The 15,677-nt window shown below is 51.8% G+C and overlaps 1 protein-coding gene across 2 annotated transcripts in view; it reads left to right on the top strand.

The window, feature by feature from the left end:
- Positions 1–15,677, top strand: part of SMC6 (structural maintenance of chromosomes 6) — a 120,382-nt gene that overhangs the window by 52,245 nt on the left and 52,460 nt on the right. For both annotated transcript variants that reach the window (XM_077291470.1, XM_077291469.1), the window contains exon 12: positions 6,116–6,204. In XM_077291470.1, the coding sequence (XP_077147585.1) occupies positions 6,116–6,204 (89 nt within the window). The remainder of the gene's footprint in view (positions 1–6,115; positions 6,205–15,677) is intronic.

Here is a 15,677-nt window from a genome sequence, read left to right as displayed (position 1 = left end):
ATTCAGGGGTCGTACCTTGCCAATGAGTTCTCACTCTTCCAGGAAAAGGACTCATTCCATATCCCCAGACCATAAACGGTTTTCGGGTTCTGAGAGCTCCATTTCTCGCTCCCCTTCCATTGGGGCTAGTAGAGAACCTGTTTCAGAGGACGATTCTGACACGTCCCTAGATCAGGAATTTCATCATGATCAGGAGACTCTCGACTCTCCAATTGAGTCAGTGAATAAGGCTTTGAGACTTGAGGAGGAGCCCTTATCTAAAACGGATCATGCCTTGTTCTTTAAGAGGACCAAACTAGCTCACAGAGTGTTCGCCACTCATCCCAAGTTTAAGCAAATTGTTGAATCTCACAGGATCCATCCAGATAAACGATTCACAGGGCATAAGCCCATTGAGTCCAAATATCCCTTTGCCCAGGATCTAAGAAAAGATTGGTCACAATCTCCCCCAGTAGATCCTCCGGTATCACGCCTGGCTACGAAATCTGTTTTATCCTCCTCGGAGGGCGCCTCTATTAAAAATCCAACCGATCGACAATGTGGCGCGTTCAGCTTTTGAAGCCTCAGCGGCCGCACTCTTTCCATCTTTTGCCGCTACGTGGGTGGCTAAGGCTATGACCCACTGGGCTGAGGTCTTGTCTTCAGCAGTACTGGATACCAATCTTCCCCCTGAGATAGCAGACCTCGCTACTTAGATAGCCAGAGCTGGAGATTTTGTAGTCACCGCATCCCTGGATGCCGCTGACTGCGCTACTCAAGCAGCAGCAAATGCCATCACCATCCGGAGGTCCTTATGGCTCAGGGACTGGCGTGCGGATTCTACTTCCAAAAAGTCATTTACTTCTCTCCCATATCAGAGCGGACGCCTTTTTGGCGTAAAGCTCGACCAGTTAATTTCTGACGCCACTGGAGGGAAGAGTAAATTTCTTCCACAACAGAGACCCTCTCTGCCCTTTCGGAACCTGCAACCACAGGCTCGGTCCCGATTTTTTTTCGTTACAACTCAAACTGGTCCTCTACTTCCACATCTCCCGGTTCCGGCCGGGTACAACTTGGAGACAGAGGTTCACAGGCCTCTTTTAAGCCTTCCCCTTCATGGAGAGGCAGGCCCAGGCAGCCGGGATCCAGAGGCGCCAGAACGGGCAGAGCTTCCACACAATGACTCCCTGCGGTATCCGGGGGACACCCTCAAAGTAGGCGGCCACCTGCTTTCCTTCAGTGCCGCGTGGCTCTCGGTCGTTCACGACGAGTGGGTCTGCGATCTAGTGTCCTCTGGATACAAGATAGATCTCTTATCTCGTCCTCCAAACCGTTTTTTCCTGTCTTCTCCTCCCAGAGCAAAAGCATCAGAGTTCTTCAAAGCTATAAGCTCTCTCAGAAAAGACGGAGTTGTTATTCCGGTCCCTCAAAGCGAAAGGTTTCAAGGTTTTTATTCAAACCTCTTCGTTGTTCCAAAGAAGGACGGTACAGTACGGCCCATACTGGACCTAAAACTGCTGAACAAGTTCGTCAGGGTGCGACGGTTCCGGATGGAATCGCTTCGTTCTGTCATCGCCTCCATGGAAAAAGGCGAGTTCCTGGCGTCTAGGACGCATACCTCCACATTCCTCTTTTACCTTCTCACCAAAGGTTTCTTCGCTTCGCAGTTCAGGAAGATCACTTCCTATTCTTTGCTCTGCCCTTCAGCCTAGCCACCGCTCCCAGGGTATTCACCAAGGTCATGGCGGCTGCCATGGCCATACTCCACACCCGAGGAGTGGTGGCACTCCCGTATTTAGACGATATTCTCATCAAAGGGCAAGGAAGCCGTGGCCATCACAATAGATACCCTTTCTTGCCTGGGTTGGAAGATAAACTTCAAAAAATCTTCCCCAGTACCGGCTCAGCGAATTTCCTTTCTAGGAATGATACTCAACTCGTCCCGGGGGTTGGTTCTTCTTCCCCCGGAAAAGATCTCAATCTTACAGCGGGAAGCTCAGAAGCTCTCTCAGCCTTGCTTTCACTCTCTGCAATTCAGTATGAGAGTCCTCGGCAGGATGGTAGCAGCTATGGAGGCGGTTCCATTTGCCCAACTACACCTCCATCCCCTACAGCATGCCCTCCTGGCTGTTTGGGAAAGGAACCCGTTCTCCCTAGACCGTCGGTTCCTCCTTCCCCAGCGAGTCACAGTCTCTCAGGTGGTGGACATTGAAATCCTCCCTGAATCAAGGGAAGTCTTTTCTTCCAGTACACTGGCTGGTTGTGACGACAGACGCCAGTCTTCTAGGCTGGGGAGCGGTGTTCCTCACACTGCTCAGGGCCGCTGGTCCCCCCAGGAATCACGCCCTCCAATCAACATCTTGGAAATCCGGGCGATCAGGCTGGCACTTCTCCAGTTCCATCCCTTCCTTGCAGGTCGCCCAATCAGGATTCAGTCCGACAACGCCACTGCAGTGGCATACATCAACCACCAAGGGGGATCCCGCCGCAGGCCGGCCATGACAGAGGTAGGCCACATCCTCCGATGGGCCGAGGAAAACCGCTCAATGATCTCTGCGGTTCACATCCCGGGAGTAGACAATTGGAAGGCAGACTTCCTCAGTCGGCAATGCCTCTACTCCGGGGAGTGGTCTCTCCATCCGGAGAACTTCCACCAGATCTGCTGTCGTTGGGGAACCCTGGACGTGGATTTGATGGCCTCACGGCTGAATTCCAAGGTTCCCGACTTCATGGCTCGGTCCCACGATCCGGCAGCCATCAGGGCAGACGCTCTTGTACTCCCGTAGCATCATTTTCGGCTTCCGTACATATTTTCCCCACTTCCTCTTCTGCTGAGAGTCATCAAGAAAATCAGAGCGGAGAGGGTACCGGTAATCCTGATTGCGCCAGATTGGCCGCGCCGGGCGTGGTACACAGAACTAGTTCAACTAGTTGCCGACGTTCCCTGGCGATTACCGAATTGCGCAGATCTGCTATCTCAAGGCCCCTTTTACCACCAGAACTCAGAGGCCCCGTGTTTGACGGCATGGCCGTTGAGTCCTGGGTCCTAACCCAGGCAGGTTTCTCTCCAGATGTCATAGCTACCATGATCAGCGCTAGAAAGCCTATGTCTATGCGTATCTATCATCGCACTTGGAAGACTTTCTTTTCATGGTGTAGCGACCCAGGACGTTCTCCTCTACATTTTTCCATCCCTTCCATTCTCGAGTTCTTACAAACAGGTTTGGACTTGGGTCTCGCCCTTAGTTCTCTCAAGGGGCAGATCGCAGCCCTGTCTGTTCTCTTCCAACGCTGGATTGCCAACAGATTACAGGTCAAGATGTTTATTCAGGGAGTTTCCCAGCGGGCGCCCCCCTATAGGATGCCGTTGGAACCATGGGATCTTAATCTGGTCCTCGAAGTTTTGCAACAGGCTCCTATCGAACCTCTACAGGAGGTTTTCCCTGTCTCTTCTTTCATGGAAAGTTGCTTTTCTAGTTGCGGTCACATCTATTAGACGAGTCTCTGAGCTGGCGGCTCTGTCCTCTCAAGTTCCGTTCCTGAATTTTCATCAGGATAAGGTGGTTTTGAGGACATCCCCCTCTTTTCTACCGAAAGTTGTATCCTCTTTTTATCTCAATGAGGAGATTGTCTTACCGTCACTCTGTCCGGCACCAGTCCATCACATCAAGAAGGCCCTTCACACACCGGATTTAGTGAGAGCTCTTAGGAGATAGATCTCGCGGACAGTGTCTTTCCGCAGGTCAGATGCCCTATTCGTGCTCCCGGAAGGACCGAGGAAAGGGTTTCCCGCTTCCAAGGTGACAATAGCCAAATGGATCCGTTCGGCTATTCAAGAGTCCTTCCGAGTCAGAGGTCTTCCTGTCCCAGCAGGGATTAAGGTTCACTCCACTCGATCAGTGGGTGCGTCTTGGGCCATCTGGCACCAAGCTTCGGCAGCACAAGTTTGTAAGGCTGCGACTTGGTCCAGCCTGCATACCTCTATAAAATATTACCATATTCACTCTCAGGCCTCGGCAGATGCGACCGTCGGCAGACGAATTTTGCAGGCGGCTGTGCCGCATCTGTAACTTGTGGGTACAAGCAGCAATTGCAGTTAATTGTTTCCCACCCAGGGACTGCTTTAGGACTTCCCATGGTCCTGTGTCCCCCAATGAGGCATAGGAGAAAAGGAGATTTTTGTGTACTCACCGTAAAATCCTTTTCTCCGAGCCAATCATTGGGGGACACAGCACCCACTCTGTTAGCCTATTGGCTTTGGTTTTTTTAAGTTAACTTGGTTTTGACATAGTTCATCCTTGTTAAATATTAAGCTCCTACTGCTTTGTTACCGAACTAGTTCACTGAGAGCCAGCATGAGGGTGTATACTGCAGGGGAGGAGCAATTCTTCCTGTGTTTACTTAGTGTCCTCCTACTGGCAGCAGCATAACACCCATGGTCCTGTGTCCCCCAATGATTGGCTCGGAGAAAAGGATTTTACGGTGAGTACACAAAAATCTCCTTATCCGCTACTACAGGGCCGCATTATTCGAACAGTTAAGATTTATGTGGAATAATGATGATGATTGGCAATGGATAGCCATTAAAAAATATCTGATGAGAGCTTCCAATGTCTGAGCTTTTTACCATGCACATCAAACTATAGTCCCTAATAGAAACCTAAACATATACCCAACAATGGACGCGGCTCTGGAGCTGTGGAGAGTGCTGACTAATAAAAAATAAAATAGGCCTTATACAAACCGCATTCCTCAAAGCTCCCATAGAGACACTGGAGCATTGTATCCCGGACCTCAAACTTAAAAATTGGAAATTATCCCAAACCACCTCAATTGGAAACTTGTATGGGGGGAGGGGGGGGGGGAATTAATTACTTTTTCATCAGAGGTAAATACAATGTCCCTCAAAGGGATTTTTACAAATATTTGCAGATCCTGCATTTCCTAACTGAAAGGAAAAAAACAGATGCCTGCACCGCTATCTAAACTATACTCTATGCTGATGAACCCGACATCACAAATTAGGGCGTTGTCCACAAGCTACGACTGTAGCATGGGGGTCCTGGGCAAGATAGTGGCAATAATGGAAGCAGTTCCCTTCACCCAGCTACACCCCCGCCCTCTGCAGCATGCGCTTCTGGCAGCCTGGGACAGGAACCCGTTCTCCCTCGACCGACGATGCTGTTTGTCCCCGCGGGTCAAGCAGGCACTCTGGTGGTGGACGTTGTGGTCCTCCCTCTTCCAGGGGAAATCCTTTCTCCCTTTTCATTGGCTGGTGGTCACTACCGATGCCAGCCTCCTCGGCTGGTGAGCTGTCTTCCATCACCACACTGCCCAGGGGCATCGGTCACCTTGGGAATCACGCTTTCCGATCAACGTCCTGGAGATTCGGGCGATCTGGCTGTCCCTGAAGTGTTCCCATTGTCTTCTGGCGGGTTGCCCCATCTGGGTTCAATCGGACAATGCCACGGCTGTGGCATATATCAACCATCAGAGGGGCGGGCGTCTGCAGCAGGGCGGCAATGCATAAGGTGGAACACATCCTCCACTGGGCTGACAGGAACCACTCCGTCATCTCTTAGGAGTCAGTCCATTTTATACCAACTCTGACCACACCAATGTGGACACCGATTCCACAGCCCTGATTCTTACTAGCATTCTGTTTTCCCACCCCTTGGGGAGTGCTTTAGTATGTCCCATGGGGTTTTTTTTGTACCGCCACCAACCCCACTTCAATGAAGGGTCTGAGAAAAGAGAATTTTGGTTACTCGCCATGAAACCATAAAATCTTTCTCGTAGTCTTCATTAGGGACACGATGCCAATCCCTTCTTTTCCTCTTGGTTGATCAAGTGTTTTCGTAATGATTTTCACTCGTTTATTTTCTCCAGTTGCTTCTCCTACTGATTTCTCACTGACGGTATCTTGGTGACAGTTGGCTAGTATAACCTGCTAAGGAGGAGGCGACCTTTTTTTTTTTTTTTTTTTTTCCGTTAAGAGGTGGCCTCATGTATGCAGAAGCATACACCCATGGTTTCCTGTGTAACCCCAATGAAGGCTGCCAGAAATATATTTTACGGTGAGTACCAAAAATCCTCTGTCTAAAATTTGCTTTAAATTAACTTTTTTTTTTTTAAGGTTTTGTATAACCGGTTCAGGATGGAGGTGAAACGTCTAGAAAGAGATGCTGAGCAGCTCGACCGACGAATTCAGGAATTACAAAACAGGTACTTGCATATAAGCTTACTGGTTGGCCTACAGCACTTCCTCTATCATTAATGCCTCCACACATATGGATGTAACTACGTCCTGCGCTAGGGTGACCTGTGTGTGGAGTGGGCTCAGGATTGGAGTTACATACACAGCTGATGCTGGCTATTTTAATATGTCTTATATTGCATCTACCTCTAACAACTGCAGCTGTAAACGACTTAGATGCCTCGAGCAATCTGACAGCAGCATTCAAATGATGTTGCATCTAGCGCAGGTGCCTGCCAGCTTCCCGCAACGGGATCAGGAGGTGCCGAGGGGTTCCTATGCCAGATTGCGATTTATACTACATAATGCAATACTGTGGTACTGCAGTAAATAGTACAAGCAATTGGATGATCACAGGCTCAAATCCTATAAGAATAAAGTGAGGGGAAAGAAAATCTAAATATAAAAATGTTAAAAAATTAAAACTCACATCAACCTCACTTTTGTTACCAATAAAAATAAAGACCTTTAAAATAATAAAATAATCCGTCTGGTATCGCTGCATCATTGCAGTCGACAGCTCCCCCAACCCTGGGCTTCCCTCCACCAGCATACATTACTCTCCTCCAGCTGCATATAGAAACCCTGCTAATCTTATTAACATACAGTGTATGCCTTCTCCTATTGCTTTCCACTGTGCTCTCTGGAATGCATGGTCTGTGTGTAACAAACTAACTTACCATGACAATTTTTTCCTCTCTAATGCCCTTAACCTTCTGGCTATTACAGAAACCTGGAGCCAGCATTCAGACACCACCGCTGCTGCCGCTCTCTCGTTTGGTGGGCTGAAATTTTCACATACCGCCAGACCTGAGAACAGACAGGGTGGAGGTGTTGGTTTGCTCCTTTCATCAAAATGTGCATTCCAGGTCATCCCCCCGGTTCCCTCACTTACATTTCCTTCCTTTGAAGTCCACGCTGTCAGACCCTTTAAGCCCTTCTCCTTGCAAGTGGCGGTTGTTTATTGCCCTCCAGGCTCCTCCCGCCAATTTCTAGACCACTTTGCCACCTGTGACATCCGCGCCCTCATCATGGGAGACTTTAACATCCCCATCAATGATCCCCTCTCCCAATCTGCCTCTCATCTTCTTTCTCTAACTTCTTCATTCGGCCTCTCACAGTTTACTAATTCTCTTACGCATGAGGTCGGGAATACTCTGGACCTGGTCTTCTCCCGTCCCGACTCGCTGCATGACTTAACTAACTCCCCTCTCCTTCCCTCGGATCACAACCTTCTTTCCTTCTCTGTCAAGAATTGTCTCCTCACCCAGGACACCCCCACTTACCAGACTTATCGGAATACACGTACCAATAATACCCAGCAACTTATGGACAATCTCCACACATCTTTAGCCCCCATCTCTTCCCTCTCCTGTCCAGACTTAGCATTGTCACACTTCAATAATGCACTGAAGAATGCCCTAGATGAAGCAGCCCCTTCTACACTCAGAAAGACCCGCCACAGACAACGGCAGCCCTGGCACACTATGCAAACACGCTTTCTTCAGCGCTGCTCAAGGTGTGCAGAGCGGCAGTGGAGAAAATCTCTTACCAGAAGACTTCATCCACTATAAGTTCATGCTCAAAACTTATAGCTCTGCCCTTCATCTGGCCAAACAATCCTACTTCACCACCCTCCTCACCTCACTATCCAACAGCCCAAAATGACTGTTTGAAACCTTTAACTCCCTCCTGAAACCTAAATTACAGGCCCCCCATCACCAACCTCAGCGGTGAGGATCTGGCCACTTATTTCCTAGAAAAAATCAACCACATCCATCAGCATATCTCAGCCCAATCTCCTCAGTGCCTGGATCCCCTTTCCTGCCGCACCTCAAGCTCACTAGACATCTTTGAGCCTGTTTCAGAAGAAGTTTCCAAGCTCCTCGCTTTTGCTCGGCCTGCAACCTGCAACAGTGACCCCGTTCCTTCACATCTCCTGCAGTCTCTCTCACCAGTGGTCACCACTCGCCTGACTAAAATATTTAACCTCTCTCTTTCTTCAGGTATCTTTCCCTCCTCATTTAAACATGCCATCATAACCCCTTAACTTAAAAAGCCATCCCTGGACCAGAACTGCACTGCTAACTACAGACCTGTCTCTAACCTTTCCTTCATCTCTAAACTTCTGGAACGCTTGGTCGACTCCCGTCTAATCCGCTCTCTCTTGGATAACTCTCTTCTCGACCCCTTACAATCTGGTTTCCGCTCTTTACACTCCACTGAAACTGCCCTCACTAAAGTCTCTAATGATCTAATAACAGCTAAATGCAAAGGTCATTGCTCCCTGCTGATTCTCCTGGATCTCTCTGCCCCATTTGACACTGTGGATCACCAGCTCTTTCTCACTATGCTCCGCTCTATAGGCCTCAAGGACACAGCCCTCTCCTGGTTCTCCTCCTACCTCTCTGACCGCTCCTTCACTGTATCTTTTGCTGGCTCCTCTTCCTCTCCTCGTCCCCTTACTATCGGGGTTCAGTCCTAGGCCCTCCTCCTCTTCTCTCTATACACTGCCCCTATTGGACAAACAATCAGCAGATTTGGGTTCCAGTATCATCTCTATGCTGACGACACCCAATTACACATTTCTTCCCCTGACATCACCCCTACCCTAATTCAAAATACCAAGGATTGTCTGTCTGCTGTCTCTAACATCATATCCTCCCTCTATCTGAAACTAAATCTCTCTAAAACGGAACTTCTTGTGTTTCTCCCTTCTACTAACCTCACTCTACCCAACATCGAAATTACCCTGGAGGGTTCAACCCTAACTCCCAAGCAGCATGCCCGCTGTCTTGGGGTCATATTCGACTCCGAACTTTCCTTTACTCCCTATATTCGATCACTCACTCGCTCTTGTCACCTGCATCTTAAAAACATCTCCAGAATCCGACCTTTTCTCACCTTTGAAAACTGCTAAGACTCTTAATTTCGCTCTTATTCATTCTCGTCTAGACTACTGCAACTCTCTTCTGATCGGTCTCCCTCTTATCAAACTTTCTCCATCTTGAATGCGGCAGCCAGGGTTATATTTGTCCAGCCGCTTCACCGATGCCTCCAACTTGTGCCAGTCATTACACTGGCTACCCATTCGCTACAGGGTCCAGAATAAACTCATCTCTCTCACCCACAAAGCTCTCCACAGTTCTGCACCGCCTTATATCTCCTCTCTCATCTCTGTCTATCGCCCTACACGTGCCCTCCGTTCTACAAATGACCTAAGACTAACATCCCCCTTAATCCAAACCTCGCACCTCCATCTCCAAGACTTCTCTCGTGCTGCGCCAGCTCTCTGGAATGCACTTTCCTAGACGATCAGACTGAAACCTAGCCCCGACCTATTCAAGCGCGCTTTGAAAACCCATCTCTTCAAACAAGCCTACCACATAAACTACTCAGTAAACTAACTTTGTCCTGTTCCCTCCTTCCAAATATTATTCTGAATCTGCACCCTACTATTCATCTGTCTCCACACCCTCCATGCACACGATTACTGCACTCGATACTTGACTATTGCACTTAAACACACGGGCTGATGACCGGATCATGCAGCTTTATATGAAAATCCTTATTTATTATAATTGCCAAACCTGAAATAACGAGCACTTTTCACCTATTGTGTCCCCCCATTTCCTTGTAGATTGTAAGCTTGCGAGCAGGGACCTCACCCCTAATGTCACTGTTTAAATTGTCTTAACTTGTATTGAGTTCATTGTCTGTACATGTCCCTGCTTAATTGTAAAGTGCTGCGGAATATGTTGGCGCTATGTAAATAAAAATTATCATCTAATATATAATTGCCTAGAATACTACTTCCTGCAATTTGTGCCAACTTCCGTGGCTTTGTCCGGAGCTAATGTCCGGAGCTAATGTCCGGAGCTAATGTCCGGAGCTAATGTTCGGAGCTAATGTCCGGAGCTAAGTGACGTCACCAGTGTCCTACACCCAGGCAGAGCACAGGGGCCCCAGGCAGAGCACAGGGGCCCCAGGCAGAGCACAGGGGCCCCAGGCAGAGCACAGGGGCCCCAGGCAGAGCACAGGGGCCCCAGGCAGAGCACAGGGGCCCCAGGCAGAGCACAGGGGCCCCAGGCAGAGCACAGGGGCCCCAGGCAGAGCACAGGGGCCCCAGGCAGAGCACAGGGGCCCCAGGCAGAGCACAGGGGCCCCAGGCAGAGCACAGGGGCCCCAGGCAGAGCACAGGGGCCCCAGGCAGAGCACAGGGGCCCCAGGCAGAGCACAGGGGCCCCAGGCAGAGCACAGGGGCCCCAGGCAGAGCACAGGGGCACCAGGCAGCATATGGGGCCCCAGGCAGAGCACAGTGGTCCCAGGCAGAGCACAGGGGTCCCAGGCAGAGCACAGGGGTCCCAGGCAGAGCACAGGGGTCCCAGGCAGAGCACAGGGGCCCCAGGCAGAGCACAGGGGCCCCAGGCAGAGCACAGGGGCCCCAGGCAGAGCACACACCAAATCGGAGGCCGAGGGGCCCCGCCAACCAAATCGGAGGCCGAGGGGCCCCGCCAACCAAATCGGAGGCCGAGGGGCCCCGCCCACCAAATCGGAGGCCGAGGGGCCCCGCCCACCAAATCGGAGGCCGAGGGGCCCCGCCCACCAAATCGGAGGCCGAGCGGCCCCGCCCACCAAATCGAAGGCCGAGCGGCCCCGCCCACCAAAGCGGAGGCCGAGGGGCCCGGCCCCGCCCACCACATCGGAGGCCGAGGGGCCCCGACCACCACATCGGAGGCCGAGGGGCCGCGCCCACCAAATCGGAGGCCGAGGGGCCGCGCCCACCAAATCGGAGGCCGAGGGGCCCCGCCCACCAAATCGGAGGCCGAGGGTCCCCGCCCACCAAATCGGCAAGGCAGAGCACAGGGGCCCCAGGCAGCATATGGGGCCCCAGGCAGAGCACAGGGGCCCCAGGCAGCATATGGGGCCCCAGGCAGAGCACAGTGGCCCAGGCAGAGCACAGGGGCCCCAGGCAGAACATGGGGCCCCAGGCAGAGCACAGGGGCCCCAGGCAGCGCACAGGGGCCCCAGGCAGCATATGGGGCCCCAGGCAGAGCACAGGGGCCCCAGGCAGAGCACAGGGGCCCCAGGCAGAGCACAGGGGCCCCAGGCAGAGCACAGGGGCCCCAGGCAGCATATGGGGCCCCAGGTAGAGCACAGGGGCCCCAGGCAGAACATGGGGCCCCAGGCAGAGCACAGGGGCCCCAGGCAGCATATGGGGCCCCAGGCAGAGCACAGGGGCCCCAGGCAGAGCACAGGGGCCCCGGGCAGCATATGGGGCCCCAGGCAGAGCACAGTGGCCCCAGGCAGCATATGGGGCCCTAGGCAGAGCACAGTGGCCCTAGGCAGAGCACAGGGGCCCCAGGCAGCATATGGGGCCCCAGGCAGAGCACAGGGGCCCCAGGCCGCATATGGGGCCCCAGGCAGAGCACAGGGGCCCCAGGCAGCATATGGGGCCCCAGGCAGAGCACAGTGGCCCCAGGCAGCATATCGGGCCCCAGGCAGAGCACAGTGGCCCCAGGCAGAGCACAGTGGCCCCAGGCAGAGCACAGGGGCCCCAGGCAGAGCACAGGGGCCCCAGGCAGAGCACAGGGGCCCCAGGCAGAGCACAGGGGCCCCAGGCAGAGCACAGGGGCCCCAGGCAGAGCACAGGGGCCCCAGGCAGAGCACAGGGGCCCCAGGCAGAGCACAGGGGCCCCAGGCAGAGCACAGGGGCCCCAGGCAGAGCACAGGGGCCCCAGGCAGAGCACAGGGGCCCCAGGCAGAGCACAGGGGCCCCAGGCAGAGCACAGGGGCCCCAGGCAGAGCACAGGGGCCCCAGGCAGAGCACAGGGGCCCCAGGCAGAGCACACACCAAATCGGAGGCCGAGGGGCCCCGCCAACCAAATCGGAGGCCGAGGGGCCCGGCCCCGCCCACCAAATCGGAGGCCGAGGGGCCCCGCCCACCAAATCGGAGGCCGAGGGTCCCCGCCCACCAAATCGGAGGCCGAGGGTCCCCGCCCACCAAATCGGAGGCCGAGGGTCCCCGCCCACCAAAGCGGCAAGGCAGACCACAGTGGCCCCAGGCAGAGCACAGTGGCCCCAGGCAGCATATGGGGCCCCAGGCAGAGCACAGGGGCCCCCCCAGGCAGCATATGGGGCCCCAGGCAGAGCACAGTGGCCCCAGGCAGAGCACAGTGGCCCCAGGCAGCATATGGGGCCCCAGGCAGAGCACAGGGGCCCCAGGCAGAACACAGGGGCCCCAGGCAGCATATGGGGCCCCAGGCAGAGCACAGGGGCCCCAGGCAGCATATGGGGCCCCAGGCAGAGCACAGGGGCCCCAGGCAGAGCACACACCAAATCGGAGGCCGAGGGGCCCCGCCCACCAAATCGGAGGCCGAGGGGCCCCGCCCACCAAATCGGAGGCCGAGGGGCCCCGCCCACCAAATCGGAGGCCGAGGGGCCCCGCCCACCAAATCGGAGGCCGAGGGGCCCCGCCCACCAAATCGGAGGCCGAGGGGCCCCGCCCACCAAATCGGAGGCCGAGGGGCCCCGCCCACCAAATCGGAGGCCGAGGGGCCCCGCCCACCAAATCGGAGGCCGAGGGGCCCCGCCCACCAAATCGGAGGCCGAGGGGCCCCGCCCACCAAATCGGAGGCCGAGGGGCCCCGCCCACCAAATCGGAGGCCGAGGGGCCCCGCCCACCAAAAGTAAGTGCGGCCCCAAAAGTAAGCGCGCCCCCGGGTGCAAAAGTAAGCGCGCCCCCGGGTGCAAAAGTAAGCGCGCCCCCGGGTGCAAAAGTAAGCGCGCCCCCGGGTGCAAAAGTAAGCGCGCCCCCGGGTGCAAAAGTAAGCGCGCCCCCGGGTGCAAAAGTAAGCGCGCCCCCGGGTGTAAAAGTAAGCGCGCCCCCGGGTGCAAAAGTAAGCGCGCCCCCGGGTGCAAAAGTAAGCGCGCCCCCGGGTGCAAAAGTAAGCGCGGCCCCGGGTGCAAAAGTAAGCGCGCCCCCCAGTCCCGTGTGTGAAAAGTGCTGCTGTAAAGCTGGTAGCGCTGTTCAAGCACCGTGTATTTCCTTCAGGAAATGCCCATCTAATATATAATTGCCTAGAATACTACTTCCTGCAATTTGTGCCAAGAAAGAACATACCAATATACATAGTTATTGATACATATTATTTATTATTTACATTATTGTTCTTAAGCAAAGAACCGTTGTTGTGGCATTTGCCACAACACGCAAAGTTGTTGTCTGATGTCTTTCATCACTCCCCTCATAAGCATGTTCATGGATCCTGTGTAACTGTACCTTAAATAACAAGAATTGTCAAGAGCTGGTGAGTGCAGCCATTTTTTGTTCTTTCTTACTATTATTTATTAATTTTATTATTCTTACATTTGAATAATGTATATATGGATTCTAGACTCCCGATTCTTTAGAATCGGGCTGCCATCTAGTTATCCATAAAAGTCAAATTTGTCAAAATATAACATTAATTACCGTGTTTTTTGGACTATAAGACGCATCTTTTCACTAGAAAAAAAAATCTTGTTAAAAAGTGTTTACGTCTTATAGTCCGGATCCAGAGAACGCTGACATTGCGTCTTTCCCAAGCAGAGAGAGAGCACCCTCTCTCTTCAGTGTGACACTGATCTATGTGATCAGTACAGTGCAGGAGAGGAAGCTGCCGTGTCTGAACAGAGGATGCAGGAGCTGCACAGCTACAGGACCTCCTGCACCAGCAATTTCAGGACCTTCCAGGTCATGTGACAGGTCATATAACTTGAAAGGTGCCTTAGTTAATTACGTGGTAGGTCCTGCTAGTGCTATGCTGCTGCAGTCTCTGTACAGGTCCTAATCAGTAACTGCAAGATGTGATAATAAATAGTGTCTGTATGTGTGAGAGTGAGTGTGTGTATGTCTATATGGGCATGTAGCAAAGCTGTGTATGTATATGTGCATATGTAGCAGAGCTGTGTGGAGGGAAGTGCACTCTTGGACTTTTATTTTTTATCAGTAAAGTTGTACTTGCCTACATATTGTGTGTATTCTTTATTCTTGTGAGGTATTGTATCAGTGAGCCACTATAATAATAATCTTTATATAGTGCTAACATATTCCGCAGCGCTTTACAGTTTAATAGTTCATACACAACGTTAAAAAAAAACACTAAAGCAAAATAAGATGACCCTGTTCGTGAGAGCTTACAATCTACAATGAGGTGGGGTGATACAAAGCACATGGGCTTATTTACAATGATGGACCAGCCATCTTGAGTGAGTGGGGGATAGATAGAAGCCGCATGAGCTAGTCACCAGCCAGTATTTGTGGTTCTTTTGGATGCTGGGGAGTTTGATGAAGGGTTATTCTCAGATAGTGAATGGGACACACACCCACACTTCGATTAGGGAACGTGATAGGCTGCCCTAAACACATGTGTTTTAAGGGAGCGCCTAAAACTGTGTAAGTTGTAGATAGTCCTAATTTCTTGGGGTAGAGCATTACAGAGGATTGGCGCAACCTGGAAGAAGTCTGGTAGCCGGGAGTGGGAAGTACGGATTAGAACATAGGTTAGTCGAAAGTCGCTTGCAGAGCATAAGGAGCGGGTAGGCCGATAACCAGAAATGAGGGAGGAGATGTAGGGGGGTGTCTCACTGTGGAGAGCTTTGTGGGTGAGAACAAGACGTTTAAATTGGATCCTTTAACCCCTTCATGACCCAGCCTATTTTGGCCTTAATGACCTGGCCATTTTTTGCAATTCTGACCAGTGTCCCTTTATGAGGTAATAACTCGGGAACGCTTCAACGGATCCTAGCGATTCTGAGATTGTTTTTTCGTGACATATTGGGCTTCATGTTAGTGGTAAATTTAGGTCGATAATTTCTGCGTTTATTTGTGAAAAAAATGGAAATTTGGCGAAAATTTTGCAATTTTCACATTTTGAATTTTTATTCTGTTAAACCAGAGAGTTATGTGACACAAAATAGTTAATAAATAACGTTTCCCACATGTCTACTTTACATCAGCACAATTTTGGAAACAACATTTTTTTTTGCTAGGAAGTTATAAGGGTTAAAATTTGACCAGTGATTTCTCATTTTTACAACAAAATTTACAAAACCATTTTTTTTAGGGACCACCTCACATTTGAAGTCAGTTTGAGGGTTCTATATGGCTGAAAATTCCCAAAAGTGACACCATTCTAAAAACTGCACCCCTCAAGGTGCTCAAAACCACATTCAAGAAGTTTATTAACTCTTCAGGTGTTTCACAGCAGCAGAAGCAACATGGAAGTAAAAAATGAACATTTAACTTTTTAGTCACAAAAATGATCTTTTAGCAACAATTTTTTTATTTTCCCAAGGGTAAAAGGAGAAACTGGACTATGAAAGTTGTTGTCCAATTTGTTCTGAGTACGCTGATACCTCATATGTGGGGGTAAACCACTGTTTGGGCGCACGGCAGAAC

Source organism: Ranitomeya variabilis, chromosome 2 (assembly GCF_051348905.1).
Source record: "Ranitomeya variabilis isolate aRanVar5 chromosome 2, aRanVar5.hap1, whole genome shotgun sequence".
Classification (NCBI taxonomy): domain Eukaryota; kingdom Metazoa; phylum Chordata; class Amphibia; order Anura; family Dendrobatidae; genus Ranitomeya; species Ranitomeya variabilis.
Note: the sequence above shows the minus strand (reverse complement) of the source record. Positions and strands in the feature narration are given on the sequence as shown.